The sequence below is a fragment of the Cebus imitator genome, unplaced genomic scaffold, assembly GCF_001604975.1.
Source record: "Cebus imitator isolate Cc_AM_T3 unplaced genomic scaffold, Cebus_imitator-1.0 Scaffold606, whole genome shotgun sequence".
In the NCBI taxonomy this organism is placed as follows: domain Eukaryota; kingdom Metazoa; phylum Chordata; class Mammalia; order Primates; family Cebidae; genus Cebus; species Cebus imitator.
In genome coordinates this window covers 145,719-164,744 of record NW_016107921.1, presented here as the reverse complement: position 1 = coordinate 164,744, position 19,026 = coordinate 145,719, and the positions used below count along the sequence as shown (strand labels likewise).

The window sequence follows — 19,026 nt, the reverse complement described above, 5'->3', positions numbered from 1 at the left end:
AAGGCAAACCACAAAGCTGCTTTGAAGTCCAGGAGAGAGCTGCAAGGGAAGAGGGAGATAAAACTGAAGGGAAGGGAGGATTTGAAACAAAGTTAATCTCTGCCATCTAGGTGTAGATAGTTATTGGCAAAACTGAACCTGCCAGATTGTATTAAGAGAATTTAGATTATTGTAAAAAGTGTGTTTTAGTTGGTAAAACTGGGTTTAGAAACGGTGATATATAAAACAAAGAGAAGTCTGAAAGAATCTTGCATAAAATTTATAAACTTAGCAGAAATAAGTGCTTTAAATGAAATTAAACAGTATCAAGTGTGCAGTGTATACTTAATACTGCTTGTGAAGTCTTCCATTTTGTTTATGTTGCATAATAGGAAAAGCATATGGATTGTAAGAGTAATTATTTGTTGTGTCAATATTTCTCCTCTAAAAACTATACAATAGATCAAGAGTTTGGCTTGATAGTTTTACAGAACAATTGACTTTTATAAAAATTATACACATATTTGAATAATACTTTTCCATTTACAAAATATTGTTCTATGAGCTTCACCATAAACCTAGGAGACAGGCTGGATAAATGCTATTATCTCTTTTAAATGTGAGGAACCAGAGCCTTAGGGAACCCATGTGAACCCAGACACACACTGAAAAAAACAGCGCAGAAGCCAGTAGTAGGGAATCCAAGTTCTCTGATAATTGATCTCCTTTTCTTCCTGCAGGCTCCCTGTAATTTGAGGTTTAAGGGAGAGGAAAACTTGAACCCTCGCTTCCCCCTCTTCTTCCTGAAACATGTTGTTTTTGTCAGGGTAGTCTTTTTGAATGTACTCTTAACATGATAGTGTTGGGATCCTAGAACATATTTCTTACTCTAAAGATGTCTGAAGGTTAAATGCTGACACTGGAAATCTGGAAACCCTTCTTTGAAGACAGTCATTACTTTGACCACAGTGGAGGTTTGAGCTTCCTGAATAGTGCTGCATGAAGTAGGATTTACCATAATTCTGGGGGCTTAAGGAAACTTAGTGTTGTGAAATGAAAGATTCTTGAGAAAGTTTAACCATGAACACTAAGCAAATGCCAGCTAACCTGAAACCTCAGCACATAGTTCTTCCTCATTCCAGCCTTCCAAGATCTGAGTAAACAAAAAATACACATGCCATTTTAGGGGATAGCTGTTGTGGAGGAGCTGAGGTTTCACCTGCTCTTGAAACAACTGAAGTGCTCATGTGCTTTCAAGGAGCAATAAAATTATCATGACATGGACCAAGAAGTATCTGGTAGAAGTATATGTGTGGGATGTCAACCTTCGAAGTTGTCACTAGGCCCCTTTCACAATTTACTGTTTTCATTTGTTTATTTTTATACAACTAATTTGTACCAGATATTTAATTTAGTATTTGGTTCAGATCCTAAAAATCGTCATTTAGTTTTAGCTGGTAAGTAATAAAGTGTGCATCCAATAATACACTCACATAAAATTTCAATCAGGTTTTGTAATAAATGCCTAACAGCTTTTTAAAAGTGGTTCAGTTAATGTCCTGGGCAGGACAAGCTAATTAAAAGGGTTAAGTAATTGTAACAATTAATTTACTTATTAATTTATTCTTTTTGAGTTAACAGAATTTGGCTGACAATAATTAACTTTAATATTAATTTTGATATTACTTCACTTAATCAAACAGGGCAATTTAAAATTCATTTCAGAATGCCATAGAGTTAGTGATTTATAGGACAATTAATGTCATCAGTCTCTGCCTGAGCTGCTACCATTTTGTGGAATGGTTTCTTTACAAATATGTAACATCTTGCTTTATGTAAGTTATATGAGTCACCACTGAAATCTTAAATAGTTGTTATATTGCTGCATAGGATTCATGTTAAAATAACATGTCACTTAAATGAGTGTTAAGACTTAATCTGTTAAAGTCATCTCCTTTTTATTATTTCATTCACTTAAACATACATACATATATGTGACTTACAAGTAAACATATTTTGGGATACAGGCTTAAATGCCTCGTCAGCACATTTCGTGTCCAGTGTGTTTTGTAAAATATTAGTAAAGCATCAGTCATGATAGAGGCTTCAATTTGTTTTTGTTTTTTAAAAATAATATCTGTAGGTATATTACTTTTGAAACTTGAACTAGTCTAGTCCTTCTCTATACCTGGGATGCTGTTAGACTTAAAATCTGTTTGGATTCATGTTAGTTAATTAAAAAAAAGGGGGGGGGATATTTTAAAGTTTCTTCACCACCAGGGAAACACTCTTCTCATGCTTTTTTCAAGGTACCATATTGTGGCAGAAATCAAAATGACTACCTGACAGTAGTTGATATGAAAAAGAAATATTGTTACAATCTAAACATAGATAAACCATTATTTAGGAGGACTGTATAGTAGTCAGTGAGTTATAGTAAACCAAAGTAGGGTTAAAAACTTTTTAACACCTATTATCTCTGTCAGACTAATTTGAGAAACAATTCAAAATAACTTCCTACCTCTGAATCAGTATTTGTGATATGCATTTTTTTTTTCTACAAAGGTAAATGGATAAATCCTGGAAATGGATTCTACCTGTTTATGCCAGTTGCTCAGGGTAGGTCTTCAATAGAAGGCATCTCAGGAAGGCCTCTCCAGAATATAGTCATGCTAAGGCAGTGTGGGATGGGAGCAGATCCTGAGATCTTTGAAAATAGGAAAGAAGTTCAGAGTAGGGAGTTAAAATGGTCACACTAGGCATTACATTTAGACAAATATTTCATCCTGTCATCTTATACTGCCACATGTAATTAATGATAATATAATGCATCCAGAGGTGTAAAAAAATCTTCATTTATATAAATCATTCTTATTAAACAATAATGTGATTCCCTTCTTGGTTGCACATCACTTTGCAAACTACCATCTGTGCCATCTGGCCTCAGTCCAGTAGCTCTGTTTCTCACATGCCTTTCAAATCCTAATGGCTTTATATAGAGTCTATGGTTATGAATGCATGGTATATGGAATTATTAATGATCTTAAAGATAATTTTAGAAAATACGTGCTATCTGGCAAATAATTATCAGTTTATCTCAGAGCACAAAACTGTATTTTAAAGTTAGCAAATGACTTAAATCACCTCTATTTCTTCTCTTTCATGGTTAACAAATCAAGAAGCCAGCTATCCCCCATTCCCTCACCTTCACTTTCCACACACCACTGGGAAACTGAAAGGAGGACTTTTCTGATTTTTCAAGCCTGGTCCCTGGCTAAGACATAGAAAACAAAGGTTAAAAGCCAACTTTGATCCTGTATATCAAGGATTGTACTGTAGACAGAGGCAGTACAGGGATGTTTCTCTACCAGGGATGTTTTTCTGAGGAAGGTTGTCTTGAAGGTGAAGAGGTAACTTAATACATAGCAAGAGTTCCTGAAAATAGTGATTCTTCCCTCAGAGCAGAATGCTCAAATGCATTCTTTTTAAAAATATTTAATTTTGAATATGTGAAGAAGGTAAGGAGGTGAGAGTGCCATCCTCTAAGGGCTGATATTAAGTGGCATTTCCATGTGATAGAGTCAGCAGTCAGTTTAATTGACATTTTCAGTGCTTCATTTTTGTACCTCACCACATCATATAATACAGTGACTGATCCAAACTTGGCCTGCAATAAATATGTAATGAATTTGAAATTGGTGCCCTTTACTTTTTTTATCTGTATATGATGAGCAGAAAAATAGACAAGGAATCAGAAAGGCAGTATTGTAATTCCGAATCCGCCTTTTACTAGCTATGTGATGTTTGCAAATTTTTTTTTTACTTTACTTACTGTTTTGAACAATGGCGTTTGGATTGAATAATCTTTAACATTCCTTTTACTTTCATAATTTATAGTACAGAAAATATAATGACCCTAGAATGGTTAAATCAATGATGCACTAGTAAATGTTACTGACTGGCTCTCAAAAATAAAAATTTTTAAAAGAGCCTGATTTAGGATATTTGCCTATTTCTATGGTGTAAATACTCCTGATGTGGCTGATGACAAGCCACTAACCTGAGATTACTGACCACAGAGTTGAGAAGAGATGAGAACATTCAGCACTTTCAAGCTATAGGAGCCAGTTCCAGTGTAATACAGGACTTGGAATACTAAATCATTCTACCCTATAGGACTGAAAATGTGCTCATATAATTGAGAAAAAATTAATAACAGAATAAGAATAGGTTTCCAGGTTTTAGAAAATTAAGTCTCTTTTGCAAGGATTATCTTAGATTTTAATGCTAGTGTTCAAGCTGTTAACAGTCTTTTAAAAAATGGGAGGGCATGTACTGTTTTTTAAGTCATATACACATGGAATGAGAGTAAAGATTGAATCTTTTAGCATGTCAGGAAGCAGTATTTAGAATCTGATCTAATGCTTTACATGCATTTGTTATAGCTCCAAGATTGGTCTTATGCTAAGACAGAGCAGTGTCTTAACCCCCACCGTGCAGGGGGTTAATAGTTAATATCTAGAAATGTTGGCAATACAGTGCTTTGGAACCACAGTATTTAGAAATGTTTATTAGAGCAGAACAATATTATTAGAATAGAACAGTATTACTGAAATGCTGCAAACAATGCAAACTAAAAATAGGCCCCCTGAAAGGAATGAGAAAGGATATTAAAGGAAACCTAAGAGGAGACATTAGGTCTGAGAGTCACAGTAGAAGCTATGCATATCACAATCTATCTATAGAATACTGAATATACCAAGATCCAAGTTTAGTTTTCATGTTACAAGCACCTATAATAAGGCATTAACAAGAAAATTACTCAGAAAAGTTATAAATACATGTGACTTTAAAAATATGGCTAACTTTTAAAATAGCTATTTACAAAGTGTACTGTTTCTAATATTGTATGAGATAAAACTGGATTACAAAACCTAAAGGTTGTGTGTGAGCAATTACATATCCTGTTAAGTGTCAGTTGAGGTTTGAAACTCTTCATCATTGCTTTTCCACATAAAATTTAAGTTTGTAGCTATGAAGAATATTTGATCCTGACATTGAACGTCCAAACTAAAATTTATCATAAATATTACCATTTTGCTTCCACTCTGATTTAATCAATGTTGAAAAAAGCATTATTTGGTAAATAATAACTGTATATTGGCTCAGCAGGCATAACAGTGGCATTACTAGTTACAACTGATGGAATGAGTTGCTAGATTATCAACAGTGCCAACGCTATCTTTCTATTAAAGGCAGCAGTCTTCTTTCTTTGTAGTGGATTTTATTAAATGAAGCTAGTGAATAAGATTCTTTGGAGATACTATAGAATCCCTTTGATACTGTTCCCAATGGAATATTTTTTGGTAACTATTTGGAGGAAGAAAGCAAAGGAGTTAAACAAAAATCTGGTACCACTGTGTCCTCTAAAAGTGTTAAACAATTCATTGTTTTCCTTTTGAAGTGCACTAAAGCCTGTTCTCCATCAGGAACCTACCCCAGACTTTCCATTGAACAACTCCATCTGTCCGTAATAGATTTTTCTTCCTTCATCAAGAATAACCAGGCCAATGACAGTCTCCTCTGTAGCTTCCCTAATTTGGTGGGAAGTTATGTCTTGTCATTTCATGGAGCAGAGTTCCTTGAGACTGCCACTTCATAAAGACGTCTTTATAAGAACTCTCACCCAGAAGGTCCAAAGCTATGTCTTCTATTCCTATATACATGTTAAACCCTGAGTTCCTAGGGCTTATATTGATAATGGATATCCTACGGGCCTAAAAGCTGTGCCTTTCAGGTCCTTTTCATTTCCAATAAAAGAAATTTCTTTCTTTTACACTTGGTTAAACATTATTTTTTAACCTGTACACATTAGTTATTTTTAATATGCTTTTTGAATCTAACATTTCTGTATTTTAAAAAGAGGATCCAATTAGCTTATTTTGAAAGTTTATTTACTCTTCCAGAATTATTAAATTTTAGAGCTGGATGGAACTTTAGAGATCCTTTCTATACTTCACAAATTGAGATTTCAATTTATTTATATACCATCAGGTACCAGATAAGTTTGGCAGTTGAAAAAAATTACCACAGGTTATTTTTTTCTCCCTTCAAATCAATTCTAAAATTGATATTCAATTTAGTATTAATTGCACATATCCAACATAGTAGGTTGATGAAGGTAGCAAAAGGTATAAATTATATCTCCTGACCTTAAGGAGCTCATATTTTAATAGGGGCCTAAATGTAAATAATTGTAAAATGATGCAATAAATCTATTATAAGTATGAATGGAATGCTTTGGTAGATTTGAGGCTCTAATGGAACATGGGGAAGCCAGAGAAGACTGGAAGAGGTACACTGTTGTTGCTAGATTATCAAGGATTAATAAGTATGTTTGTGTATGTAAGTTTGTATACGTGTGTGAGTGTGTGTGTATGTGTATCTGTGTGGGCTGGTGGTGGTAGTTATGGCACTCCAGGTAGAGCCAGAAACAGTGACGATAATGATCGTGTAGGAGTCAATAATATAGCAAAAGGACCTCAAATAAATCCTGGGTTATATACGTGTAATCTAACAAATTGTTGTTGAGGTCAACTTTGTTGGTATCATCCACCATGAAATAACATGCTCTATGTATAAACATGGCGGCAGTGATAGTGTGCTTTCTTACTTTACTGTTGACAATATTAAATATTATAATTTGCATGTTTAAAAAACTTCAATTTCCTGGAATAAGCCTAAATGTGTCAAGTTTTAAGAAAGATCAAATGCAAAATTATGACAGAGGGTTGCGACTATTATCTTCTTACACAGTTCTCCTGACAAGGTCTTCATCCTCTCCTACTAGCTACCATCTTATTCAACTCAAATCACTGCCCCTCCATCCCTCTCTTCTCTGCTTTCTCAGTAAGGCAAAGTTAAGACTCAGAATGATCATCAATGCTGCATTCTGACTATGAGGTCAAAGTCATCAAAGATTGAAGGAAAATAATTGTAATTGCTAGGACAGGAGGATTTAATGATATTTCTCTAAACAGGGTAGATGATGGCCCAAAAACAATGTTAGAGAAATCTTGGTAAATATTTGTTCCCATTAATTCTCACATTTTTTTCTTTGTAAACTATTTAAGGATCACAAAATGATAGAACTTTGGATTATATTACTGTCTTGGACATAGCAGGTATTCAAAACGTATTGGTGAATGGCCAAATAAATGGAATAAAACAAAGAAAACAGCATGGGCCCTGGGACAACTGGATACTCACATGTAAGAATGAAGATGGACCCCTTACTCCACATATAAAAATTTATCAAAGACCTTGGAAGGTGTTAATGGGGAATACCTGCTAATCAGGTAGAGAATTGCATACAATGAAAGTATTGTGGATAATAGTGATTGAACAACTTTGTGAATACACTAAAAACTACTGAATTTTACATTTTAAAAGGATGAATTTTATGCTAAGTATATCTCAATTTAAAAAGTAGATGAAAAGAAAAAAAAAAAAAACTAAACAAAACAATAGCAACCACAACAAAACCATGGCCCAGAAAGTTGAATTGAGGCTCTGCCTAGGTAGTCTTAACATTGAAGTGAAATATAAATTATAGATGAATAACACTTTTTAGTTAAAACAAAATTGAAGATAGTTAAAGGATGTGCTATAGTTCAATAATTAAAAGATGCATATTTTTTCAGATTTCTGAAATGGGATTTTTTTCTTTTTTTTTTTTGAGACAGAGTCTCACTCTGTTATCCAGGCTGGACTAAAGTGACCTGATCTCAGCTCACTGCAACCTCTGCCTCTTGGGTTCAAGTGATTCTCCTGACTCAGCCTCCTGAGGAGCTGGGACCACAGACATGTGCCACTGTGTCTGGCTAATGTTTGTGTTTTTAGTAGACATGGTTTCCCCATGTTGGCCAGGCTGGTCTCAAACTCCTGACCTTGGTCTCCCAGGGAATGTGTTTTTTAACTGACAATGTGTCATAATTCATTTGGCTGCCTTTTTTTCTTTCTTTGTGGTACCTAAAATTGTGAGATGTCTTAGATTGAATGGAGTATAGTACTTAATTTTTCAAATAATGTGGCAGAGGCAGAGGTTGCTAGCTGTACCTCATATGTACTCTCTTCTTCCCATACAGTAATAAGATTTTTTTTTAGCTGGAGAAATGGTCAACCAGTCAAAGACTATACTTCCAGTATTCCTTAAAGCTAGATGTGGCCAGGTGCCTAAGTTCTGGTCAATGAAAGCAGAGGTAATGTGTGCAACTTCTGGTTTGTGACCTTAAAGGGAAGGAGCATGCTTCCCTTTTTTCGTTTCTTTTCTTCTTTCCTCCCTCCATATTTCATTCCTTCCTTTCTCTTTATCCCCTTTCTACTTCCCTCATTCTCTTCCTTCTAGATAACAGATGTGATGTTAGAAGCTCAGGAGCCATTTTCATCCATGAGATGGATGTCATGTATTGAGGTTGGGCAATGAGAGAAGATAATGAGTTCTTAATGATCAGGAAACCAGTATACTAGTCCTGGACTGACTATACAGACTTTCATGTGATAAACTAAAAAAATTTTTTGAAGTCATTCTTGTTTGCTATAGGAACTGACCAAATATTCTATCAAATATTAATGGTTTCCAGATTTCATTTTTCTGGGAGTAAATATTACCACTTTGTGTAATGGGTCAAACTCTACTTCCTCTAAACACACACACACACACACACACACACACACACACCCCTTTTGTGGGTGAAATAAGTTACTAAATGTAGCATTTATTTATCAGGAATGCATTGTGAATAGTTTCTCAATTTTCATTATCAGGTAAAGATGATGATTTCAGCCCACATTCAAAGTGTTTCTAAATAATACAATCAGTAGAACTGTCTGTTCGGTACCATGGAGGACAGCTTTTTCAGGGCAACTGGGATTTATTGATAATGCTATATCTGTCTTGTCAGCTGAATTCCTTGGGTTTTATGTGGTAGTGTGGTAAAAATACATGATCAGATTTCACTGTTAAAATTCTTCAGCAATACATGTACAGTCAAGTTTCTTCCCTGGATAGCTGAACATGTAGGTTATGAGATTTTTTAAAAATGTATCGTGACAAACTTTATGGAAATGCAACAATCTGGACATCTAGTTTTGTCTGAGAGTGGCATGGATATGAAGAACTGTGCTGTTGGTGCTGATGCAACGTTGACCTTTGGCAGTCACACTGTTGGTTCTTCATATTTGAGGAGATGGGACGGTGAGGAGGCCTGTTGGCTTGATTTTATTAATACCACCATCTAGAATACAGATTCTTGGATATTTCATTTTCACAAGGTGGGCTGCAAACTGGAAAATAAAAAAAGAGGCAAAATTTATAGAGGATATACAGAAGATTTCTCCAACCTCATGTTTTTCTCAGGGTTTGAAAGACAAAATTATTTTAATGTTATCATTGCTGTCACCATTGTGGAAGTTGTTAAGTTGGTTATTAATATAAATTAAATCACTCTTTTTTTTTTTTTTTGAGACAGTCCTGCTCTGTCGCCAGGCTGGAGGGTAGCGCCACAATCTCTGCTCACTGCAACCTCCGCCTCCCAAGTTCAAACGGTTCTCCTGCCTCAAACTGCCAAGTAGCTGGGACTACAGGGGTGCCACCATGCCCAGCTAATTTTTGTATTTTTAGTAGAGACTAAGTTTCACCATGTTGGCCAGGATGGTCTCAATCTCTCAACTCATGGTCCACCTACCTTGGCCTCCTAAAGTATTCGGATTACAGGCATGAGCCACTGTGCCTAGCAAATCACTCTTTTATATGCTGATAATTTCTTTATCTTATGGAATAAATGTCTCTTTAGTTCTCTTTTATGATTTTTTTGAATATGTGATAAATATACATGGTAAACAATTCAAATTCAGTAGAAAAGGGCATACAGTGAGAATTAAAGTCATTCCACTCTGTTCCCAGTGCTCTCTCTCTAGAAGTCATTAATGTTACTATTTTTAAGTATTCTTCCAGTAATAGTCAAAACAAGCTCAAATTTACATTGAAAAAATTTTGATATTATGGTCCACTTCACTGTCCCATAGAGGGCCCACAAGCCAGTTGTAATATGTTTTTGGAGCAATCACAACTAACATTTTGAGTCCACAAACCTGGAATGAATTTGAAGGCCAGATCCAGGAAGCCTTCTAGATGTCTGGCACAACAGGATGTTGTAAAAGTTATAAAAATATGCACATATCTGACTTAGCTCTGATCTACCTATTTAGGATCATAGACTGCCTTTTCCTCATTCTTTGTACTTTATGATGAAGCAGCCCTGAACTGCTTGCCAATCCCGAAATAGCATACTGCTTTATGTTCAGACCTTTTCTTGGGCAGATTGTCCAATGTTGGGCACATGCTCCATTTCCCACCAATTTCTGTTCCCTCTTTAGCTCCTCCCCAATAGTTGCCCCCCCACATAACCTCAAAATCTGCCTAACTTCTATTAATTTTCCTGCTCAGACACTTCCTTCTCTAGGAGCTAAGTTGCCATCAGGCTCCCTGCTTCTCAGCTCCCAAAGTTTTTTGTATGAATCTCAATTTTTGGCCTTACTTCATTTATTTAAATTCTCCATTTAAGAGCTTCCTTCCATTTTGTTTTCTTACTGGTATCTGGCACCTGGTAGGGGCTCAATATATGTTTGCTGGATTGAACTCAACTATGACAAATGACCATAAAACCTAGGGCAAAATTATGAAGTAAATAAGTTTTTCTTCGGCTCCTTTCTCTCTACTCCTTCCTTCTCTTTAGTACTAACCTATTCCTTCTCAATGAGTATTTGTGTTCTCAAGTTCTTTTCCATCATTCTCTCTACAAAAAACCTAACCTTAGATCCTTCAATAAAAATGACTAACACCTGCTCACAATGCTATTGCTTCTTGGGGCTCTTTGACGCTTAATACTTAGTAAGGTCTCAAGGCAGCAATCTAAACTTTAGGGTTCAAAAGAATGAGCTGAGTGGTTTACCCAGGACAAGTTCAAGGCCTCACTCCCAGAGATTCTGCTTTATTGATCTGGGGCTCAGGGATAAGTATTTTTAAATAAGCACCCACAGATGATTCTAAAGCAGGTGGTCCATGGACAATTTTTTGAATAATACTGTCTTAAGCCAAAAGGATAAAGGTCTCGGTCAGTAGGTGGAATAAATAATGCTGGACTGGGATGTTAGCAATCTCCAAAACAACTCACATAGATGGGTCTTAGTACTGCTGACCCTACTTATCTTCTTAGTGATTCTTTGCAGTGGCTCCACAGAGATTCAAATGGCTGTTCACATTTCACATCCTATGCTCTCTTAGAGCTACCAGATGGGAATACTTGATAGTAACGAATGTTGAAAAGAAACAGTGCTCCTGTATTTCAAACGGTGTCAAGTGAGCTGGTGTGAGCTGCTCTTCATCCTGTTTTTACTTCTCTTTGAACCCCAGTCCTTAAGAAAGAAGGCACCAGATTCATCTGCCCAGAGTCATATGCAGGCAGCACAGTCCCTGGTACCATATGATTACTGAAACATCTTGGCTGCATTCTCCCACATGCACAATTCAATTACCATTTAGGCCGGAATTCTAAGATAAACATAACATTACTGAAAAAGCCTTGTGGATAAGCAGTCTTAACTCTCAGTTCTTTCAAAACACTGTGGAAATCAGAAAATGCGTAAGGAAGGACTGTACATTCAACTAATCTCCCTTAAACTATGCTGTAGAGCTGGAAAGAGTTCCTACTGTTATATTAAGGATGTCCCTAACAACTAGGCTGCTGCTGAGCTGGAAAGTGGAAATAGACAAAGCAAGCAGAACAGAGCACTTTGAAACAATCAGGTTGCTGCTGTGTGTGAGGTCTAAGAAGAAAAGTAGAAATGGAGTACAAGGAGATAGGTAAATGTTTAGCTGCCTTGAAAAGAAGCAGGCTGTGTTTAAGAAAAAGAGCAACTGTTGAGTTTTCACATGAGATTTTGAGTTCTGCTCCTCTGATCCTCTGCTGTGTTTTCAATTATCCATGTTAAATACTGGCCCCTAGCAGTGAAACCATGACTGCATCTTTTCCACTGCTATGGAAACATTTCTTCTTCTCCATCTGTTTAGTTATTTGGTTATTCACTTATCAAACATTTCACTGAGCACCTGCTAAGTAGGTACCAGGCACAGTTCCAGTTTTTGGAGTGCTTAGAGTTCAGTGGAGGAGATGGTAATAGACAATTCATACTAAGTAGTATGGGTAGCATAAAAACAGTTCAGGGATCTTGGCAGTTCAGAGAAATAAGCAGAGTTTCTGAATTTAACAGGGGCTGGGTAACTAGTTTCTTTCTTTTTTCCTTTTATTCCTCTTTCATTATTGACTCCTAAAGGAAATCAGAATCCAGGTGTGATGGCCACAATTGCTACACTTACCACATAGTATCTTTGTGGCTATAGCTTGACAGGTTAGGGAAGAAAGAAAAGGCTGTGAATCTGCTGGGGTAGATTTCCACAGTGTGAAAAAGTAGTATCATACCTGGAGAAAATATACAGTGGGACAGGGGATAACCAGGCATCCAGGGTATATGGTTTCTTCCATCTTTCGTTTTTCATCTGGCAGGGCTTTTGACTGCAAATTCCACAGAGTGCAGACTCCATTCAGATACTATAAATCTGAGCAACATCCTTGGTGGAGGTGGCAGGATATCATTCTGAGCCAGAGGTTATAAAGTCAGAAAAATCTGGGTGCTTTTACTAAACAGTAATATACAGGTTTGTTCCAGACTAGTAAGTAGAGTTTCTGTGACAGACCTCTGACATCAGCTGTTTTTAAAAGGGCCTCCTTTTCCCAGGTGATTCTAATGTGTAACTAGCATTGAGAGTCATTTAATTAGATAATGGGATTCATTTGTGGGTCAGGTTTGGGACTCAAACTGCAATTCCTATAGATATAGTGCTGTGTGGAGAGCAAGTCACTTTGCACTAGAAGAGGCTGCTGTGTTTGTAGGTCTGAAATTTGTGAGGCCTGAACTTTATCAGACATAGTAGAATTTAATGTGGAACAGGTTATTAGAGATAAAAAGGTAGATTTCATAATGATAAAAAATTCAATTTGCCAAAAAGATATGACAATTCTAAATTTGTAAGCATTCAGTAATAAAGCCTCAGAATATAAAAATGTGATAGCATTGAATGGCAAAACAGGCAAATCCACCATCATAGTAGGAACTATGAGCAGGTCGCTCTCAGTACGTGAAATAACAACCAGAAAAAAACCAGTAAGATGCAATATTTGAACAATGCAATTAACAAATCTACTTAAGGGACAGATACAGAACACCAATACTCAATACCTTCAAAATAAAATTCTTTGTTGAAAAATTTTTATTTTATATATGTATATATATTTTATTGCATGTTAGGTTCTGGGGTACATGTTAAGAACATGTAAGATTGTTGCATAGGTACACACATGGCAGTGTGGTTTGCTGCCTTCCTCCCCATCACCTATATTTGGCATTTCTCCCCATGTTATCCCTCCCCAACTACCCATCCCCCGCTGTCCCTCCCCTACTTCCGTGCAACAGACCCCAGTGTGTGTTGCTCCTCTTCCTGTGCCTATGCGTTCTCACTGTTCAACACCCACCTATGAGTGAGAACATGTGAGGTTTTTCTGTTCTTGTGTCAGTTTGCTGAGAATGATGGTTTCCAGGTTCGTCCATGTCCCTACAAAGGACATGAACTCATCGTTTTTTGATGGCTGCATAGTATTGCATGGTGTATGTGTGCCACATTTTCCCTGTCCAGTCTACCATTGATGGACATTTGGGTTGGTTCCAAGTCTTTGCTATTGTAAACAGTGTAGCAATGAACATTCATGTGCATGTGTCCTTATAATAGAATGATTTATAATCCATTGGATACATACCCAGTAATGGGATTGCAGGGTCAAATGGAATTTCTATTTCTAGGTCCTTGAGGAATCGCCACACTGTCTTCCACAATGGCTGAACAAATTAACACTCCCACCAACAGTGTAAAAGTGTTCCTATTTCTCCACATCATCTCCAGCATCTGTTGTCTCTAGATTTTTTAAATGATCGCTATCTCACTGGCGAGAGATGGTATCTCAATGTAGTTTTGATTTGCATTTCTCTAATGACCAGTAATGATGAGCATTTTTTCATGTCTGCTGGCATCATATATGTTTTCATTTGAAAAGTGTCTGTTCATATCCTTCACCGACTTTTGAGTGGGCTTATTTGTTTTTTTTTTTCTTGTAAATATGTTTTAGTTCTTTGTAGATTCTGCATATGAGCCCTTTGTCAGATGGGTAGATTGCAAAAATTTTTTCCCATTCTGTTTGTTGCTGATTCACTTTAATGATTGTTTCTTTTGCTGGGCAGAAGCTGTGAAATATGATTAGGTCCCATTTGTATATTTTGGCTTTTGTTGCCAATGCTTTTGATGATTTGGTCATGAAGTCCTCTATGTCCTGAATGGTTTTGCCTAGATTTTCTTCTAGGGTTTTTATGGTGTTAGGTCTTATGTTTAAATCTTTAATCCATCTGGAGTTAATTTTAGTGTAAGGTGTCAGGAAGGGGTCCAGTTTCTGCTTTCTGCACATGGCTAGCCAGTTTTCCCAACACCATTTATTAGTCAAAGATCAGATGGTTGTAGATATTTAGCCTTGCCTCTGAGCCTCTGTTCTATTTCATTGGACTGTATCTCTGTTTTGGTACCAGTACCATGTTGTTTTGATTACTGTAACCTTGTAGTATAGTTTGAAGTAAGGTAGTGTGATGCCTCCAACTTTGCTCTTTTTGCTTAGAATTGACTTGAGAATTAATTCTAGCCTTGCTAGACAGACTCTCTTTTGGTTCCATATGAAGTTTAAGCTTGCTTTTTCCAGTTCTGTGAAGGTCATTGGTAGTCTGATGGGGATAGCATTGAATCTGTAAATTACTTTGGGCAATATGGCCATTTTCACAATATTGGTTCTCCATAACCATGAGCATGGAATGTTTCTCCATCTGTTTGTGTCTTCTCTTATTTCATTGGGCAGTGGTTTGTAGTTCTCCTTGAAGAGGTCCTTTACGTTTTTTGTTAGTTGTATTCCTAGGTATTTTATTCTCTTTGTAGCAATTGTGAATGGCAGTTTGTTCTTGATGTAGCTCTCTTTAAGTCTGTTATTGGTGTATAGGAATGCTTGTTATTTTTTCACATTGATTTTGTATCCTGAGACTTTGCTGAAGTTGCTTATCAGTTTCAGGAGATTTTGAGACAATGGGATCTTCTAAATATGCAATCATGTCACCTGTAAATAGAGACAATTTGGCTTCCTCCTTTCCTAATTGAATACCCTTTATTTCTTTTTCTTGCCCGATTGCTCTGGCTAGAACTTCCAATACTATACTGAATAGGAGTGGTGAGAGAGGGCATCCTTGTCTAGTGCCAGATTTCAAAGGGAATGCTTCCAGTTTTTGCCCATTCAGTATGATATTGGCTGTGGGTTTGTCATAAATAGCTTTATTTTGAGATACGTTCCATCAATACCTAGTTTATTGAGAGTTTTTTGTGTAAAAGCTGTTGAATTTTGTCAAAGGCCTTCTCTGCATCTGTTGAGATAATCATGTGTTTTTTGGCTTTGTTTCTGTTTATGTGGTGAATTACATTTATGGACTTGGATATGTTGAACCAGCCTTGAATCCCTGGGATGAAGCCTACTTGATCATGGTGGATAAGCTTTTTGATGTGCTGTTGCAATCAGTTTGCCAGTATTTTATTGAAGATTTTTGCATCTATGTTCATCATGGATATTGGCCTGAAGTTTTCTTTTCTTGCTGAGTCTCTGCTGGGTTTTGTTATCAGGATGATGTTGGTCCCATAAAATAATTTGGGAAGGATTCTCTCTTTTTGAATTTTTGGAATAGTTTCAGAAGGAATGGTACCAGCTCCTCTTTGTATGTCTGGCAGAATTTGGCTGTGAACCCATCTGGACTTAGGCTTTTTTTTGGTTGGTAGGCTATTAATTGCTGCCTCAACTTCAGCCCTTCTTATTGGTCTATTCAGTGTTGCGACCTCTGCCTGGTTTAGGCTTGGGAGGATGCAAGTGTCCAGGAATGTATCCATTTCTTCCAGGTTTACTAGTTTATGTGCATAGAGTTGTTTGTAATAATCTCTGATGGTGGTTTGTATTTCTGTGGAATCTGTGGTGATATCCCCTTTATCGTTTTTTATTGCATCTATTTGATTATTCTCTTTTTTCTTTTTTTATTAATCTGGCTAGTGGTCTATTTTGTTGATCTTTTTGAAAAATCAGCTCCTGCATTTATTGATTTTTTGAAGGGTTTTTTGTGTCTCTATCTCCTTCAGTTCTGTTCTGATCTTAGTTATTTCTTGTCTTCTGCTAGGTTTTGAGTTTTTTTGATGTTGCTCCTCTAGCTCTTTGAATTTTGATGATAGGGTGTTGATTTTAGAGCTTTCCTTTCTTCTCATGTGGGCATTTATTGCTATATATTTTCCTCTAGACACTGCTTTAAATATGTCCCAGAGATTCTGGCATGTTGTGTCTTGGTTCTCGCTGGTTTTAAAGAACATCTTTATTTCTGCCTTCATTTCATTGTTTATCCAGTCAACATTCAGGGGCAGTTGTTCAGTTTCCATGAAGCTGTGTGGTTCTGAGTTAGTTTCTGAATTCTGAGTTCTAATTTGATTGCACTGTGGTCTGAGAGACCATTTGTTATGATTTCCCTTCTTTTGCATTTGCTGAGGAGTGATTTACTTCCAATTATGTGGTCAATTTTGGAGTAGGTGTGATGTGGTGCTGAGAATAATGTATATTCTGTGGATTTGGGGTAGAGAGCTCTGTAAATGTCTATTAGGTTTGCTTGTTCCAGGTCTGAGTTCAAGTCCTGGATATCCTTGTTAATTTTCTGTCTCGTTGATCTAATATTGACAATGGGGTGTTAAAGTCTCCCACTATTATTGTGTGGGAGTCTAAGTCTCTTTGTAAGTCATTAAGAACTTGCTTTATGTATCTGGGTGCTCCTGTATTGGGTGTGTGTATATTTAGGATCATTAGCTCTTCTTGTTGCATTGATCTTTTCACCATTATGTAATGTCCTTTTTTGTGTCTTTTGATCTTTGTTGGTTTAAAGTCTATTTCATCAAAGACTAGGATTGCAACTCCGGTGTTTTTTTGCTCTCCATTCGCTTGTTAAATCTTCCTCCATCCCTTTATTTTGGGCCTATGTGTATTCTTGTATGTGAGATGGGTTTCCTGGATACAGCACACTGATGGGTTTTGGCTTTTTATCGAATTTGCCTGTCTGTGTCTTTTGATTGGGGCATTTAGCCCATTTCCATTTAGGGTTAATATTGTTATGTGTGAATTTGATTCTGCCATTTTGATACTAGCTAGTTGTTTTAATGGGGATCAAGGGCAAAAGAGAGGGAAGACCTTAAATCGTGGCAAACCTTAATACAAATAAAAAAGTTATTTTCCAAATGACTTTCCAAAATACAGAGGATAGTGTCACTTTCCTTTTCTAAAAACATTTACTAGGTCTCTACCGCTAAAAAATGAAAACTCTTTTTTTAAAAAAATTATTATTATACTTTAAGTTCTGGGGTACATGTGTTCAATGTGCAGCTTTGTTACATAGGTATACACATGCCATTGTGGTTTGCTGCATCCATCACCCTGTCATCTACATTAGGTATTTTTCCTAATGCTATCTCTCCTCTCGCCACCCCCATCTCTGACATGCCCTGGTGTGTGATGTTCCCCTCCGTGTATCGATATGTTCTCATTGTTCAACTCCCACTTTTGAGTGAGAACATATGGTGTTTGGTTTTCTGTTCTTGTTTTAATTTGCTGAGAATGATGGTTTTCAGCTTCATCCATGTCCCTGCAAAGGACATAAACTCATCCTTTTTTATGGCTGCATAGTTCCACAGTGTATATGTGCCACATTGTCTTTATCCAGTCTATCATTGATGGGCATTTTGGGTTGGTTTCAAGTCTTGTGAACAGTGCCACAATAAACATACATGTGCATATGTCTTTATAATAGAACAATTTATAATCCTTTGGGTATATACCCAGTAAAGGGATTGCTGCGTCAAATGTTACTTCTAGTTCTAGATCCTTGAGGAATCACCACACTGTCTTCCACAAATGGTTGAATTAATTTACACTCCCACCAACAATGTAAAAGTGTTCCTATTTCTCCATATCCTCTCCAGCATCTGTTGTCTTCTGATTTTTTAATGATCACCATTCTAACTGGTGTGAGATGGTTTCTCATTGTGGTTTTGATTTGCATTTCTCTAATGACCCGTAATGATGAGCATGTTTTCATATGTTTGTTGGCTGCATAAATGTCTTCTTTTGAGAAGTGTCTGTTCATATCCGTCACCCACTTTCTGATGGGGTTTTTTTTCTTATAAATTTATTTAAGTTCTTTATAAATTCTGGATATTAGCCCTTTGTCAGATGGACAGATTGCAAAATTTTTTTTTCCAGTTGGTTGCCAGTTCACTCTAATGATCGTTTATTTTGCTGTGCAGAAGCTCCTTAGTTTATTTAGGTCCCATTTGTCTATTTCGGCTTTTGTTGCCATTGCTTTTGGTGTTTTAGTCATGAAGTCCTTGCCCATGCCTATGTCCCGAATGGTGTTGCCTAGGTTTTCTTCTAGGGTTTTTATGGTGTTAGGTCTTATGCTTAAATCTTTAATCCATGTGGAGTTAATTTTTGTAGAAGGTATAAGGAAGGGGTCCAGTTTCAGCTTTCTGCATATGGCTAGCCAGTTTTCCCAACGCCATTTATTAAACAGGGAATCCTTTCCTAGGGGCTTATTTTTGTCAGGTTTGTCAAAGATAAGATGGTTGTAAATGTGTGGCATTACATTTGAGGCCTCTGTTGTGTTCCATTGGTCTACATCTCTTATCAGTAACAGTACCATGCTGTTTTGATTACTGTAGCCTTGTAGTATAGTTTGATGTCAGGTAGCGTGATGCCTGTTTTTTTTTTTTTTTTT

General features: G+C 36.6%; 1 protein-coding gene and 1 long non-coding RNA gene across 2 annotated transcripts in view; both read right to left on the bottom strand.

The window, feature by feature from the left end:
* Positions 1-3,238: 3,238 nt before the first annotated feature.
* On the bottom strand, positions 3,239-7,741 carry LOC119469232. The gene is made up of 2 exons (XR_005198041.1): positions 6,341-7,741; positions 3,239-5,217 (listed from the first exon to the last, which is right to left on the bottom strand). It is a non-coding gene; the product is annotated as an uncharacterized LOC119469232 (long non-coding RNA).
* A 986-nt stretch (positions 7,742-8,727) lies between these two features.
* LOC108294832 (TBC domain-containing protein kinase-like protein) overlaps positions 8,728-19,026 on the bottom strand; it is a 134,093-nt gene continuing 123,794 nt past the window's right edge. Inside the window, exon 5 of the mRNA XM_017516817.2 lies at positions 8,728-9,324. Coding sequence (XP_017372306.1) covers positions 9,214-9,324 — 111 coding nt within the window. The 3' untranslated portion in view covers positions 8,728-9,213. The remainder of the gene's footprint in view (positions 9,325-19,026) is intronic.